Source organism: Enhydra lutris, unplaced genomic scaffold (genome assembly GCF_002288905.1).
Source record: "Enhydra lutris kenyoni isolate GAN:26980312 unplaced genomic scaffold, ASM228890v2 scaffoldscaffold62, whole genome shotgun sequence".
In the NCBI taxonomy this organism is placed as follows: Eukaryota; Metazoa; Chordata; class Mammalia; order Carnivora; family Mustelidae; genus Enhydra; species Enhydra lutris.
Window position 1 is genome coordinate 15,232,215 of NW_019154146.1, and position 17,152 is coordinate 15,249,366.

General features: G+C 37.2%; 1 protein-coding gene across 3 annotated transcripts in view; it reads right to left on the reverse strand.

Annotated features, from left to right (window-relative positions):
* The window catches only part of LOC111158708 (estrogen receptor 1), a 290,590-nt gene that overhangs the window by 160,354 nt on the left and 113,084 nt on the right, over window positions 1-17,152 (reverse strand). For all 3 annotated transcript variants that reach the window (XM_022520922.1, XM_022520924.1, XM_022520923.1), the window contains one exon: window positions 6,253-6,588. In XM_022520922.1, coding sequence (XP_022376630.1) covers window positions 6,253-6,588 — 336 coding nt within the window. The remainder of the gene's footprint in view (window positions 1-6,252; window positions 6,589-17,152) is intronic.

Below are 17,152 nucleotides of genomic sequence, written 5' to 3' on the forward strand. Positions count from 1 at the left end.
ACACATTAAAATTAATATGTCAAAAGTTAAAGACAAAAGAATCTTAAAAGCAGTAAAAGAAAATCACCATTTTACACACAAGGCTACCACCAGATAAGGCTCTCAGCAGATAACACTATGGGCATCAGCATATTTTTCAGAAACTTCACAGGTCAAAAGAGAGCAGCATAATATATTCAAGGTGCTGAAAGAAAAAAAACACCAATTTAGACTCTACCCAGCAAAGATGTCCTTCAGAATTCTGAAGGAGAGTCAAGAGTTTACTAGACAAGCAAAAGCTGAACGACTTTATCATCACTAGCCCTGCCTTGCAAGAAATGTTAAAGGTACTTTTTCAATCTAAAATAAAAGGATGTTATTTAGTATTAGGAAAATGTTTGAAAGTATAAATCTCAACAGTAAGGTAAATATATAGAGTTAGATTCAGAATACTCTAATGTTGTTATGGTGATGTTAAATCACTTGTAAATCTAATAGGAAGGTTAACAGACAAATATAGTAAAAATAACTATAACTACAATAATTTATAATGGATGCCTAAGGCAAAAAGATGTAAATTTGTGACATCAAACATAAAACATTGGGGGAGAGTAAAAAAAAAAAAATAGAGCTTTAAATTGTGTTCAAGCTTAATTTGTCACAAATCACCAATATATGTTATAAATACAAGTTGTTACATGTAAGCCTAATGGTAGCTACAAAGCAAGTAACTATAGTAGATAAAAAATAATAAGAAAGGAATCTAAGCAAACCACTGCTAAAATCATCAAACCGTAAGAGAACAGAGGAGCAACAAAACAGAAAACAATTAACAAAATGGCAACAAGTACACATCTATCAATAATTAAGTGTAAATGAATCCTCTAATCCTGAATCCTCTAATCAGACATAAAGTGACAGAATTAATAAAAAACAAGATCCAACTATATGCTGCCTACAAGAGACTCACTTCAGGTTTAAGGACACAAAAAGACTGAAAGTGAAGGGATAGAAAAAGATAGTCCATCCAAATATAAACCAAAAGAAAGAAGGAGTAGTTCTATAAAAGAAAATTCAAGAATTTTCAATTACAGCAAAGACCGTAATAAGATTAAAAAATCATGGGCGCCTGGGTGGCTCAGTCACTAAGTGTCAGCCTTCGGCTCAGGTCATGATCCCGGGGTCCTGGGATTGAGCCCCACATCGGGCTCCCTGCTCAGCAGGAAGCTTGCTTCTCCCTCTCCCATTCCCCCTGCTTGTGTTCCTTCTCTCACTGTATCTCTGTCAAGTAAATAAATAAAATCTTTTAAAAAAATCATTATATAAGGATAAAGGGGTCAATCCAGCAAGAGGGTAAAGCATTTGTAAATATTTATGCACCCAACAATGGAGCACCTAAATACATAAAACAAGCATTAACAGACCTAAAGAGAGGAATAGAAAGCAATTCAAGAATAATAAAGGGCTTTAATATCCCATTTTCAACAATGGATAGATCATCCAGACCAAAAAAAAAAAAAAAAAAAAAAGAGAGAAAAAGAAAAAAATTAAAAAAAAAAAAAGGGATTTAAAAACCCATTTTAAAAAAAGAAAAAAAAAACCAAAAAAAAAAAAAAAAAAAAAAAAAGAATCAATAAAGAAACATTGGGCTTAAATAACACACTAGACTTAATGTGAGAGATAGCTCATGGTCATGGATTGGAAAAAAAAAAACTATTAAAATATCTATACTACCCAACCAATCTACAGATTCAGTGCAATCTCTATCAAAATTCCAATGAGATTTTTCATTGCAATAGAAAAAAAAATCCTAAAATTTCTATGGGACCATAAAGACCCTAAATAGCCAAAGTAATCTTAAGAAAGAAGAGCAAAGCTGTGGGTATAAGTATCACACTTCCTGATTTTAAACTATATTATAAAGCCATAGTAATCAAAAGAGTATGGTATTAGCATAAAAACAGTGACATAGATCAACGGCACAGAATAGAAATCCCAGACATAAACCCAAGCATATGTGGTCAATTAATTTGCAACAAAAGAGCTAAGGATATACAATGAGAAAAAGATGGTCTCTTCAATAAAAAGTGATGGGAAACTGGACAGGCACATGCACAAGAATGAAACTAAAAGTAACTTTAGCACAGCCCAATAAAAAGACAACCTACTAAATGAGATAAAATATTTGTAAAATATATACTTGATTAGGGGTTAATATCAAACATATATAAAGAACTCATACATCTCAAGAGCAATAAAAACAATTGGATTTTAAAAACGGGCAAAGAGGGCCCCTGGCTAAATCAGTCCATTAAGCATCTGACTCTTGGTTTCAGCTCAGGTCATAATCTCAGGGTTGTGAAATCAAGTCTTGCATCAGGTTCTGTGCTGGACATGGAGCTTGCTTAAGATTCTCTCTTCCTTTTCCTCTGCCCCTCCCCCCTCAACACTTGCATTCATGCTCTATCTTTAAAAAAAAAAAAAAAAGTGGGCAGAGGACTGAATAGACATTTTTCCAAAAAGGACATACAAATTGCCCAATACCAATAGGTATATGAAAAGATGCTCAACATCACTAATCATCAAGGAAAGACAAATCAAAACTACAATGAGATATCACCTCACATCTGTTAGACTGGCTTTCATCAAAAAGAAAATAGATAAGTGTTGATGAGGATGTGGAGAAAAAGAAATTTTTGTGCACTGTTGATGGGACTGTAACTTGGCACAGCCACTGTGAAAAACAGTATAGCGGTTCCACAAAAAGTGCAAAAAATAACCACCATATGACCACACCAATCCTATTTCCGGGCATATACTAAAGGAACTGTAAGCCGTATTTCAAAGAGATATGTATACTCCCATGTTCACTGCAATATTATACATAATAGTCAAGAGAGGAAAACAACCCAAATGTCCATCAACAGATAAATGAACAAGTAGGATCTGACAGAGCTAGATCCAGATATAATGGAATATTATTTAGCCATGAGAAAAAAGGAAATTCTGCTATTCATAACACACGAATAGACCTTAAGGCCTTCTGCTAAATGAAATAAGCCAAAGACAGAGAGAGAGAAATACTGTCTGATATCACTTAGATGTGGAACTTAAGGAGACAAAAATGTCAAATTCCTAGAAACAGAGTAGAAAAGTGGTTGCCAGGCTTTGCGGGATGGGACAGAGAGGGAGAGGTTGGTAAGAATATAATTTGTCAGCTATCAGATGAAAGAGGTCAGAGGATCTAATATAAATCATGATGACTATAATTGATAACACTGTATCATACAATTAAAATGTGTTGAGAGAAGAACTTAAATGTTCTCAGCACACAAAAAAAAAAAAGCAAAAAAAAAGCACAGCGATGCATGTGTTAATTAACTAGATGAGAGGGGATCCTTTCACAAAGCCCCAATATATCAAATCGCCAAAACTTTAAATATCTTATGATTTTATTTGTCAATTATATCTCATGAAAACTGAAGTTTTTAAAAAATGAAGTCAACTCACAATTTCTGTTCTATTGATAGTAGCTAAAGATTAACCAATGTGCACATGGGTGGCTCAATCAGTTAAGTATCTGAGTCCTTATTTTGCCTCAGGTCATGATCTCAGGGTCAGGAGATCCAATATGCCTAAGAGTCTCTCTCTCTCCTTTCCCTCAGCCCCTCTTCCCACTCACACTCTAATGAATAAATAAATAAATAAATAAATAAATAAAATCTTTTAAGTAACTAAATGTAAAAAATAAAGATTAACCAAATGTTCCAGGCAGGTTTTTGAATCATGTAAATTCCAAGTACTTCTAGAACTGGCTTTCTTGCTACTTTTACCAGCAATGTTTTGTACTACATCTCTATTAACCTCAAACCATCACCATATAAATGCAATATTGCCTATACGAGATTTTTGGGATGGACTATTTTTTTTTAAATGACAGATGGCATTTGGATATATAAAAAGCTTTCTAAAATGTGATTTTGTCAGTTTTCTGTAAAGCTTAACAATCATCTTCAAAGTTTTTCCTAAAGACTTTTTCTTCCTTCATTTTTCATCCTTTTAAAATCAGTGACTATTTTTATTCTGCTTGGTCAGACAAGTAGGATTTGATTTGCAACAGCTGTATTTCAATAGGGCACACACAAACAATTTCATTTCTGCCTTTATAATTCTTTTTTTAACCATCAAGTAATAAATCATAGTTTGGTCCAAGGGTTTTGGAATCATTTTGGACTTTTAATCTAATATAATCAAGTGGGTTTGCTATACATCTCATTATCATAAATTTTGTTTAGCTCTGCATTTAACAATGGGTTAGCTCAGCATGGACATATTTTCTTTCCCTTGATTTCTGTCTCCATTTCATTCCCAAATTTAGAAGATTATTGTCATGAATTCTTCATTTACTGCTAATGTACTTGAACTTCATTCCAGTTATTCCACATGCCCTTCAGGTTTTTATAATTATACAAATGTCACAATGGAAATCTATAGATAAGTGTAAAGATATATACTTGTGTGCGACAGCACTCTGGAATGAATACTGACAGGACTTCAAGAGGGAAAATATATGCTTACAGGACAACAAAACTTAACAGCAACCAAGAGGCAGCTGTATGGAGCACTTGGTGTGATGCATAAACAATGAATCTTAGAGCACTAGAAAAATAAAATAAAATAAAATAAAAAAAGACTTGGCTCTCAGGTATATGGCCATAATTTGTTTTCTTTTGTTTCGTTTTTTTCTCTTCTCCCAAGGGTTTTTTTTTTTAATTTATTTTTATATTTATTTATTTGACAGAGAGAGAGATCACAAGTAGGCGGAGAGGCAGGCACAGAGAGAGAGAGAAGGAAGCAGGCTCCCTGCTGAGCAGAAAGCCTGACTCGGGGCTTGATCCCAGGATTCTGGGATCATGACCTGAGCTGAAGGCAGAGGTTTTAACCCACTGAGCCACCCAGGCACAACTCCCAAGGTATTTTTTTACAAAGGGAGGAAAAAATATAAAGACAAAGCATATAACTTTGTTACATTTAGATTCCAATATCTTCTTAGATGGATCTGCTTCACCTGAGAATGGTAAGCTAGGTAGGTGCCCAATAAAATTCTTAATTTCGGAGATGGACAACACTTTCTACTTGCCAGTTGGACTGACCCTAAAAATCTAAATATGCCTGTCAATTCTCATGTCTCCATTTAATGCAATCTCCACCACCTACATGGATACCCCCTATCAAGTTGGGTTCAGACATTGCTGGCTCCTTATTCAAAGGACCACATGCTTATATATTAATATATGCAAATACATTAAATAGTCTTTAAGGCCAGACATTTGTTCACTTGGTCTATAATCAGTGAACTCTGAAATGCAAGTATAAAATTCCACATTTATTTAGTTTAATAAAAAAAATCCCATGTGTCATAGGCAATAATTAATTTCATCTATTAAAGGAAACCAAACAAGACAATCTCTGTCCAAAACCATTACTCATTTGATCTATAAGCCCAGAAAAAAAGATTTAACTTCCTCTTGCCTTGGTTCACCTACGTTAGTTCCTGAATGGATATGTTGGGGCATGGAGGAGGTCATTTTCTAGTCTTGTTTCCATATTAACTAGAGTTCTTCTCCCTGAACAACAAGAGCAACAGTCAAGTTTTACAGGAACACCAATTCTGAGAGAACCAACTGAAGGACCAAGTGTCATTCAGCCAATGATTCCTTCTACAGGCTCTTCTCAGAGATGAGAACCTAATTTATTGTTCCTTTGTATTACCTTTCTCCTAAAATATTAAGAGTTGACAGCTGAGTAAATAACTGGCATTCAATAAAGACACCTTTATTATCTCTTTAGTCCACAAAGATCTTAAAAGAAAATATTTTAAGGTAAAATTGTCTACTAATAATTGAGGTGCTTTGAACAAAAGTTCTCAATATTACAATTTGTAGTGCATGGATCATTGTGTTAAAAACTTCTGACAATAGCAACATATAATATAGTACATGCACTTCTTGGGTTGTGAACATCGCAGATTTTTTGGTTAAAAATAATGCCAGGTTAAAGACTTTAATCTTCTACATTTTTATTTTGAAACATTATCTCCTAATTTCCAGGAGAATTATGGTATGTTGGTAGCAAAAATTAACAAATTCAGAAGGAAACTTGAAACCAATTCAATAGCAAGCTGTTGTTTTGCCCCACGTCTCCCATGACAGCACAACCAGGTCAGGAGTAATTATTAACTCTCAAAATAAATATTGAGCTTAGCATTCTTACCTGGCACCCTCTTTGCCCAGTTGATCATGTGAACCAGCTCCCTGTCGGCAAGGTTAGTCAGCAAGCCCATCATCGAAGCCTCACTGAAGGGTCTGGAAGGATCGTAGTCGGAATAGATTATGGGGGGCTCAGCCTCCAACAAGGCACTGACCATCTGATCGGCTGTCAGAGACAAGGCTGGGCTGTTCTTCTTAGTGTGCTTAATCAAGAGTGGGCTTGGCCAAAGGTTGGAAGTCCTCATATCTCCAGAGGACCCCACTTCATTCCTGCCCTCCGCATCATCTCTCTGGCGCTTGTGTTTCAACATTCTCCCTCCTCTTCGGTCTTTCCGTATCCCTGAGAACACAGAAAAAAAAAAAATACCTGGTTTATTTATCTTTTCATATTAACTTTCCTACTAAAACCAATTTTAATGCTAATGGCCTTTATTTTATTTACAGAAATATTTGAGGCACAGGTGTACTAGTGTTTACCAACCAGCTGCCTAAGAGGAAAAAAGGCTTTGATCCATAGCATTGACCGATTTCCATGGTGTAAATACTCCCACTGTGGCAAATTTCAAACTACTTGTCTTATATCAAGCGGTTTTCAGAATGGCTGGAAAGTTCACAGTGGACTTTTTGTGAGCTGGTCCAAGCTGATTCTGACAAATGGCTTGTGTGTGTGTGTGTGTGTGTGTGTGTGTGCACATGCATGGGTGTGTCACAGATGCTATAAAAAGAACAGAATTATAATTACTTATTCTTGAAATATGGCTTAGCATCAAAGACCACTTCTGCTATGGACACACTTTTAACAGTAGATTTAAAAGTCAATGAAAAAAGGAAGATGGCGGAGAAGTAGCAGGCTGAGACTACATCAGGTAGCAGGAGATCAGCTAGATAGTTTATCAAACCATTGCAAACACCTACAAATCCAACGGGAGATCGAAGAGAAGAACAGCAGCAATTCTAAAAACAGAAAATCGGCCACTTTCTGAAAGTTAGGACCAGTGGAGAAGTGAATCCAAAGCGATGGGAAGATAGACTGCGAGGGTAGGGGCCAGCTCCCGGCAAGCGGCGGAGTAACAGAGCACAAAATCAGGACTTTTAAAAGTCTGCTCCACTGTGGGACGTTGCTCCAGAGGCTAAACCGGGGTGAAGCCCACACGGGGCCAGCGTGGCCCTAGGTCCCACAGGGTCACAGAAGGATCGGGGGTGTCTGAGTGTCACAGAGCTTGCAGGTACTAGACCGGGGAAGCCAGCTACAAAGACAGAGCCAAGGAGCGAGCTCTCAGGTTGGGGTTACCTTGAATCGGTCGCAGGCTGGGTAAGCTTGGAGCACAGCAAGAGGCCAGGGGGACAGGAGTGATTGGACTCTTTTCTCTGAGGGCACACTGAGGAGTGGGGCCCTGAGCTCTCGGCTCCTCCGGGCCAGAGACAGGGAGGCTGCCATTTTCATTCCCATCCTCCGGAACTCTACGGAAAGTGTTCAGGGGACAAAAGCTCCCAAAAGCGAACCCGAGCAGATTACTTAGCCTGTCCCCTGGTAAGGGCGGTGGAGTTCTGCCTCGGGCAAAGATACTTGAGAATCACTACAACAGGCCCCTCCCCCAGAAGATCAATAAGAAATCCAGCCAAGACAAAGTTCACCTATCAAGGAGAGCAACAGAATTCCAGTGGAGAAGAAAGCAAAGGACGGAACTCATGGCTTTCTTCCCATAATTCTTTATTCTTGTGGATAATTTAATTTTTTTTATTTTATTTTTTTTTCTTCTGCTAAATTTTTTTTAACTTTTACCCTTTTCTTTTTTAACGTTTTTTAACTAGTTTATCTAATATATATATATATATATTTTTTCTTCTTTATATTTTTTCTTTATTTGTTTTCTATTTTAAATTTTTTTTTTCTGAACTTCTTTTTATCCCCTTTCTCCCTCCCACGAATTGGGGTCTCTTCTGATTTGGTTAAAGCTCATTTTCCTGGGGTCTTTGCCACCCTTTCAGTATTTTATTTGCTCCTTCACATACGCTTATCTGGACAAAATGACAAGGCAGAAAAACTCACCACAAAAAAAAGAACAAGAGGTGGTACCAAAGGCTAGGGACCTAATCAATACAGACATTGGTAATATGTCAGACCTAGAGTTCAGAATGACTATTCCTAAGGTTCTAGCCGGGCTTGAAAAAGGCATGGAAAATGTTAGAGAAACCCTCTCTGAATAGATAAAAGCCCTTTCTGGAGAAATAAAAGAACTAAAATCTAACCAAGTTGAAATAAAAAAAAAGCTATTAATGAGGTGCAATAAAAAATGGAGGCTCTAACTGATAGGATAAATGAAGCAGAAGAAAGAATTAGTAATATAGAAGACCAAATGACAGAGAATAAAGAAGCTGAGCAAAAGAGGGACAAACAGCTACTGGACCACGAGGGGAGAATTCGAGAGATAAGTGACACCATAAGACAAAACAACATTAGAATAATTGCAATTCCAGAAGAAGAAGAAAGAGAGAGGGGAGCAGAAGGTATATTGGAGAGAATTATTGTAGAGAATTTCCATAATATGGCAAAGGGAACAAGCATCAAAATCCAGGAGGTACAGAGAACCCCCCTCAAAATCAACAAGAATAGGTCCACACCCCATCACTTAATAGTAAAATTTATAAGTCTTAGCGACAAAGAAAAAATCCTGAAAGCAGCCCGGGAAAAGAAGTCTGTAACATACAATGGTAAAAATATTAGATTAGCAGCAGACTTATCCACAGAGACCTGGCAGGTCAGAAAGAACTGGCATGGTATATTCAGAGGACTAAACAAAAAAAACATGCAGCCAAGAATACTATATCCAGCTAGGCTATCCTTGAAAATAGAAAGAGAGATAAAAAGCTTCCAGACAAACAAAAACTAAAAGAATTTGCAAACAGCAAACCAGCTCTACAGGAAATATTGAAAGGGGTCCTCTAAGCAAAGAGAGATGCTAAAAGTAGTAGATCAGAAAGGAACAGAGACAATATACAGTAACAGTCACCTTACAGGCAATACAATGGCACTAAATTCATATCTCTCAATAGTTACCCTGAATGTAAATGGACTAAATGCCCCAATCAAAAGACACAGGGTATCAGAATGGATAAAAAAACAAAACCCACCAATATGTTGCCTACAAGAAACTCATTTTAGACCTGAAGACACCTCCAGATTTAAAGTGAAGGGGTGGAAAAGAATTTACCATGCTAATGGACATCAGAAGAAAGCTGGGGTGGCAATCCTTATATCAGATCAATTAGATTTTAAGCCAAAGACTATAATAAGAGAAGAGGAAGGACACTATATCATACTCAAAGGGCCTGTACAACAAGAAGATCTAACAATTTTAAATATCTATGTCCCTAACATGGGAGCAGCCAACTATATAAACCAATTAATAACAAAATCAAAGAAACACATCGACAATAATACAATAATAGTAGAGGACTTTAACACTCCCCTCACTGAAATAGACAGATCATCCAAGCAAAGGATCAACAAGGAAATAAAGGCCTTAAATGACACACTGGACCAGATGGACATCACAGATATATTCAGAACATTCCATCCCAAAGCAACAGAATACACAGTCTTCTCTAGTGCACATGGAACATTCTCCAGAATAAATCACATCCTGGGTCATAAATCAGGTCTGAACCAGTATAAAAAGATTGGGATCATTCCCTGCATATTTTCAGACCACAATGCTCTGAAGCTAGAACTCAATCACAAGAGGAAGTTTGGAAAGAACACAAATACATGGAGACTAAACAGCATCCTTCTAAAGAATGAATGGGTCAACCAGGAAATTCAAGAAGAATTGAAAAAATTCATGGAAACAAATGATAATGAAAACACCATGGTTCAAAATCTGTGGGACACAGCAAAGGCAGTCCTGAGAGGAAAATCTATAGCGGTACAAGACTTTCTCAAGAAACAAGAAAGGTCTCAAATACACAACCTAACCCTACACCTAAAGGAGCTGGAGAAAGAACAAGAAAGAAAGCCTAAACCCAGCAGGAGAAGAGAAATCATAAAGATCAGAGCAGAAATCAATGAAATAGAAACCAAAAAAACAATAGAACAAATCAATGAAACTAGGAGCTGATTCTTTGAAAGAATAAGATTGACAAACCCCTGGCCAGTCTTATCAAAAAGAAAAGAGAAAGGACCCAAATAAATAAAATCATGAATGAAAGAGGAGAGATCACAATTACCACCAAAGAAATACAAACAATTATAAGAACATACTATGAGCAACTCTACGTCAACAAATCTGACAATCTGGAAGAAATGGATGCATTCCTAGAGACATATAAACTATCACAACTGAACCAGGAAGAAATAGAAAACCTGAGCAGATCCATAACCAGTACAGAGATTGAAACAGTCATTAAAAATCTCCAAACAACAAAAGCCCAGGGCCAGATGCCTTCCCAGGGGAATTCTACCAAACATTTAAAGAAGAACTAATTCCTATTCTACTGAAACTGTTCCAAAAAATAGAAATGGAGGGAAAACTTCCAAACTCATTTTATGAGGCCAGCATCACCTTGATCCCAAAACCAGACAAGGATCCCATCAAAAAAGAGAATTACGGACCAATATCCTTAATGAACACAGATGCGAAAATTCTCACCAAAATATTAGCCAATTAGATTCAACAGTACATTAAAAGGATTATTCACCAAGACCAAGTGGGCTTTATTCCAGGGCTGCAAGGTTGGTTCAACATCTGCAAATCAATCAATGTGATACAACACATTAATAAAAGAAAGAACAAGAACCATATGATACTCTCAATAGATGCTGAAAAAGCATTTGACAAAGTACAGCATCCCTTCCTGATCAAAACTCTTCAGAGTGTAGGGATAGAGGGCACATACCTCAATATTATCAAAGCCATTTATGAAAAACCCACCGCAAATATCATTCTCAATGGAGAAAAACTGAAAGCCTTTCCGCTAAGGTCAGGAACACGGCAGGGATGTCCATTATCACCACTGCTATTCAACATAGTATTAGAAGTCCTAGCCTCAGCAATCAGACAACAAAAAGAAATTAAAGGCATCCAAATAGGCAAAGAAGAAGTCAAACTATCACTCTTCGCAGATGATATGATACTATATGAGGAAAACCCAGAAGACTCCACTCCAAAACTGCTAGAACTTGTACAGGAATCTAGTAAAGTGTCAGGTTATAAAATCAATGCACAAAAATCAGTTGCATTTCTCTACACCAACAACAAGACAGAAGAAAGAGAAATTAAGGAGTTGATCCCATTTACAATTGCACCCAAAACTATAAGATACCTAGAAATAAACCTAACCAAAGAGGCAAAGAATCTATACTCAGAAAACTATAAAGTACCATGAAAGAAATTGAGGAAGACACAAAGAAATGAAAAAATGTTCCATGCTCATGGATTGGAAGAACAAATATTGTGAAAATGTCTATGCTACCTAAAGCAATCTACACATCTAATGCAATCCCTATCAAAATCCCATCCATTTTTTCCAAAAAATAGAAAAAATAATCCTAAAATTTATATGGAACCAGAAAAGACCTTGAATAGCCAGAGGAATATTGAAAAAGAAAGCCAAAGTTGGTGGCATCACAATTCCGGACTTCAAGCTCTATTACAAAGCTGTCATCATCAAGACAGCATGGTACTGGCACAAAAACAGACACATAGATCAATGGAACAGAATAGAGAGCCCAGAAAGAGACACTCAACTCTATGGTCAACTAATCTTTGACAAAGCAGGAAAGAATGTCCAATGGAAAAAAAGACAGCCTCTTCAATAAATGGTGTTGGGAAAATTGGACGGCCACATGCAGAAAAATGAAATTGGACCATTTCCTTGCACCACACATGAAAATAGACTCAAAATGGATGAAGGACCTCAATGTGAGAAAGGAATCCATCAAAATCCTTGAGGAGAACAGGGCAGCAACCTCTTTGACCTCAGCCACAGCAACATCTTCCTAGGAACATCGCCAAAGGCAAGGGAAGCAAGGGCAAAAATGAACTATTGGGATTTTATCAAGATCAAAAACTTTTGCACAGCAAAGGAAACAGTTAACAAAACCAAAAGATAACTGACAGAATGGGAGAAGATATTTGCAAATGACATATCAGATAAAGGGCTAGTGTCCAAAATCTATAAAGAACTTAGCAAACTCAACACCCAAAGAACATATAATCCAATCAAGAAATGGGCAGAAGACATGAACAGACATTTCTGCAAAGAAGACATCCAGATGGCCAACAGACACATGAAAAAGTGCTCCATATCACTCGGCATCAGGGAAATACAAATCAAAACCACAATGAGATACCACCTCACACCAGTTAGAATGGCTAAAATTAACAAGTCAGGAAAGGACAGATGCTGGTGAGGATGCGGAGAAAGGGGAACCCTCCTACACTGTTCGTGGGAATGCAATCTGGTGCAACCACTCTGGAAAACAGCATGGAGGTTCCTCAAAAAGTTGAAAATAGAGCTACCCTATGACCCAGCAATCACACTACTGGGTATTTACCCTAAGGATACAAACATAGTGATCTGAAGGGGCACGTGCACCCGAATGTTTATAGCAGCAATGTCTACAATAGCCAAACTATGGAAAGAACCTAGATGGCCATCAACAGATGAATGGATAAAGAAGATGTGGTATATATATACAATGGAATACTATGCAGCCATCCAAAGAAATGAAATCTTGCCATTTGCGACAATGTGGATGGAAGTAGAGGGTATCATGCTTAGCAAAATAAGTCAATCGGAGAAAGACAACTATCATATGATCTCTCTGATATGAGGAAGTGGAGATGCAATGTGGGGGGTTAGGGGGGTAGGGGAACAATAAATGAAGCAAGATGGGATCAGGAGGGAGACAAACCATAAGTGACTCTCAATCTCACAAAACAAACTGAGGGTTGCTGGGGGGAGGGGTTTCGGGAGGGGGGGTGGGGTTATGGACATTGGGGAGGGTATGTGCTATGGTGAGTGCTGTGAAGTGTATAAACCTGGTGATTCACAGACCTGTACCCCTGGGGATAAAAATACATTATATGTTTATTAAAAAATAATAATAAAAAATAAAAAATAAAAAAATAAAGGGTTCGTCTGGTCTGAACCATGACCCCAATGAAGTCTCCTGAGAGACTTCTATACATAGATCTCCAAATACTCCATCTTAACCTATTTCTTACTGCATTGTAGGCAAAGCTATACTGTTTTGATTAGATAATAAAGAAGAAAAATAGGTTAAAAAAAAAGTCAATGAAAAAAGCACTTTCTAAACATCCTTACTGTTCAAGTAGGTCTCTTAATGGAAGACATGGTTGGAGAATGACTTCTCGGAAACATATCTCACTCTGGATCCCACAGGTCCTCAGTGAGTCTTTGTGGCTAAGACTTACTTAGCACTTGACCTAAGACAGTCAAGTTGTTTACTTCGTTCTAACATTTTCCCAAATGTATTTCTATTTCCCTCATATAAGAGCTTTAAAACAGTTGAAAATAATTGCCCCCCAAAAGCTTACCCAGCTGTGGTTCTCACTAACTAAATTATAGAGAGAAGGGGAAATCCAATCTCTTTTGCAGTGGTTCTTTGAGGTTTCAGCTCAGCATCTTAACCTGGAAAAGGCCATGCTATGGTGCTGAAATATATCAGCAGAAATAAATATCTTAAAAAGACAAAAATTAACAGAAGCTTCCATATTTTCAAAAATGTTCATCTAGGGAACCCTGGGTGGCTCAGTCCATTAAGCATCCACTTCAACTCAGGTCATGAGCTCAGGGTCTTAGGATCAAATCTGACAAGGTAGGGCTCCCTGCTTGTGCTCTCTCTCTCTCTCTCTTTCTCTCAAATAAATAAAATCTTTTTTAAAAAATTAGAAAATTATGGGGCGCCTGGGTGGCTCAGTGGGTTAAAGCCTCTGCCTTCGGCTCAGGTCATGATCCCAGGGTCCTAGGATCGAGCCCCGCATCGGGCTCTCTGCTCAGCGGGGAGCCTGCTTCCTCCTCTCTCTCTTTCTCTCTCTGCTTGCCTCTCTGCCTACTTGTGATCTCTGTCTGTCAAATAAATAAATAAAATCTTTAAAAAAAATTAGAAAATTAAAAAATAAAGATTTATATGAAAAACCAATCATTTCGGTAAAAAGCTAATACAGTTTTTTTTAAATATTAAAGACAGGAGAAGAATACACTTTGTAATATATTACCTGGTCTCTCATTCATAACAAATGAATAACTAATGTCAGAACTTTATTCTATACTGTTCTAATTTGTCAAGGAATTTGGACAAATGAGTGTTTGTGAATTTTTTATGTGTAACTTTTATTCTTATAGGTCTAGATTAAATATATTAGACACTGCCTTCAAAACAAAACAAAGTCACAGACCCAAAATAAGCATTTCTCAGAACTCTTGGAATAAGTAATAGTAAAGATTATTATCACTGGGGTGCCTGGGTGGCTCACTGGGTTAAGCCTCTGCCTTCAGCTCAGGTCATGATCCCGGAGTCCTGGGATCGAGCCCCACATCAGGCTCCCCGCTCAGCAGGGAGCCTGCTTCCTCCTCTCTCTTTCAGCCTGCCTCTCTGCCTACTTGTGATCTCTCTCTCTCTGTCAAATAAATAAATAAAATCTTTTTAAAAAGGATTATTATCACTAATACACACTCAGCACTCACCATATATTTTAAACACCATATATTTTAATACACTTACATAAAAGCACTTTACAACAAATTTATTTCTTTTTATTTTATGATGTTAGTTAGTCACCATACAGTACATCATTAGTTTTTGATGTAGTGTTCCGTGATTCACTGTATGCATGTAACACCCAGTGCTCCATACAATCTGTGTCCTCCTCAATACCCATCACCAGGCTAACCCATCCCCACACTCCTCTCCCCTCTGAAACCCTCAATTTGTTTCCCGGAGTCCATAGTCTCTCATGGTTCTTCTCCCCCTATGACTCCCCTCCCTTCATTTTTCCCTTCCTTCTCCTAATGTCTTCCATGCTATTCCTGTGTTCCACATATAAATGAAACCATAAATAATCAAATCAAAATATGGGCAGAAGACATGAACAGATGCTTCTCCAAAGAAGACAAATGAATGGCTAACAGACACATGAAAAAATGTTCATCAGTAATTAGCCATCACAGAAATTAAAATCAAAACCACATTGAGATACCACCTTATACCAGTTAGAATGGCCAGCCTTAACAAGATAGTAAACAACATGTGTTGGAGAGGATGCAGAGAAAGGGGAACCCTCTTACACTGTTGGTGGGAATGCAAGTTGGTGCAGCCACTTTGAAAAACAGTGTGGAGATTCCTCAAAAAGTTAAAAACAGAGCTTCCTTATGACCCTGCAATTGCACTACTGGGTATTTACCCCAAGGTACAGATGTAGTGAAAAGAAGGGCCATCTGTACCCCAATGTTCATAGCAGCAATGTCCACAACTTGCTCTTTATGAGCCCAAATGGTAACAAAGAAGAAATATGTGGAAACTATGAGTAGAGTCCAATATAAGGAAGTAGTTTGCAACAGTCAAAGCTGACAATAAAGATAGACTCTGCTGCCATGGGAAATGATACTTTGAATCACTGAAGTGCTCGCTTCGGCAGCACATATACTAAAATTGAATCACTGAAGATTCCCAACAATAAGCTACATGAAGACCTTATGGGGATGTTACTGGAGGGATTCAGTTATCCAGTAAACATTTGCACTAGATGACCTTCAATACACGTTCTCAAGACAGTATGACTCTAAAGTCTTCCATTTGGGACGTAAGAACACTAGCCTTGGCATGAAAAATTGGTGGGGGGGGGGCGGAATCAAAAGCAAAGACTTCCTTTAGGGTCACATTTCTTAGGAAATTTTGAGGTCAGAATTTTGAGAGGATGAACTGTGATGTTTATCTACTATGAGTGGGGAATGGGTAAAAAAAAAAAAAAAAAGGACATTGTTCTTCAGTGTTAGTACTATTCAAATAGTCTTTATTTCCCTACTCTACAACTTTAGAAAATGTTTGGGAATGTGAACAGATCTTATAGGACATCTGTAGCAGCAATGAAAATCTTTTAATATCTGATCTACATGGAATGATAAAACCAAGGGATTTGACTAAAGAAAAAAAAATTGTTAAAAATGACATTGTTTTTCCTGAGTTGAAATCAGGAGTGACCTGATCACAACTATACATAAGCACTTTATTTTTAAAAATAAGGAGCATGCTTTCTATTACAAATGTAATTTATTTTTTAAGATTTCAAAGGTAAAGACAGTGAGCCAGAAGATTAACACAACAAAACAAAACACAGTATTACCACCCACTTTAAAAGGCCCCAGTAGTCATAGTAGACAATATGATTTTCAGAAAGGATTTTAGACTCAATTTAGGTACTAAACGCAGCACTTGTCAAATTTATTAAAGTATTTATTTGTTTGGTAAAAATGTGTTCTCTACTTATAATATATATTCACAGATGATACAATGTAAACAAAGATAGGCTATGTTACCCTCCACTAAGTTTTCAGGTTGGAGGAAGACATCAAGAATCACTCAGTACTCATTGGATGGATGGATGAAGGAATGAATGAATGAACTGCCCAAAACACAATGGAAGGGATGAGGTGAGTCAAGGAGGAGGAAACAAAGAAAGCTTCTCCAAGAGAAGTTATATTTAAGCCAAATTGTGAAATTTTCTTTCTTGGAGGAATTTATTAGTAGTCTACTCAGAGTGAGTTGAGTCTCACAAATATATGATCTAGGATGTGGAACACAAGACAAAAATGGCCACAGGTTTAACATGCAGAACAATGAGACACATCTGGAAAGATCAAGAAGAGTTGAATATGTATAA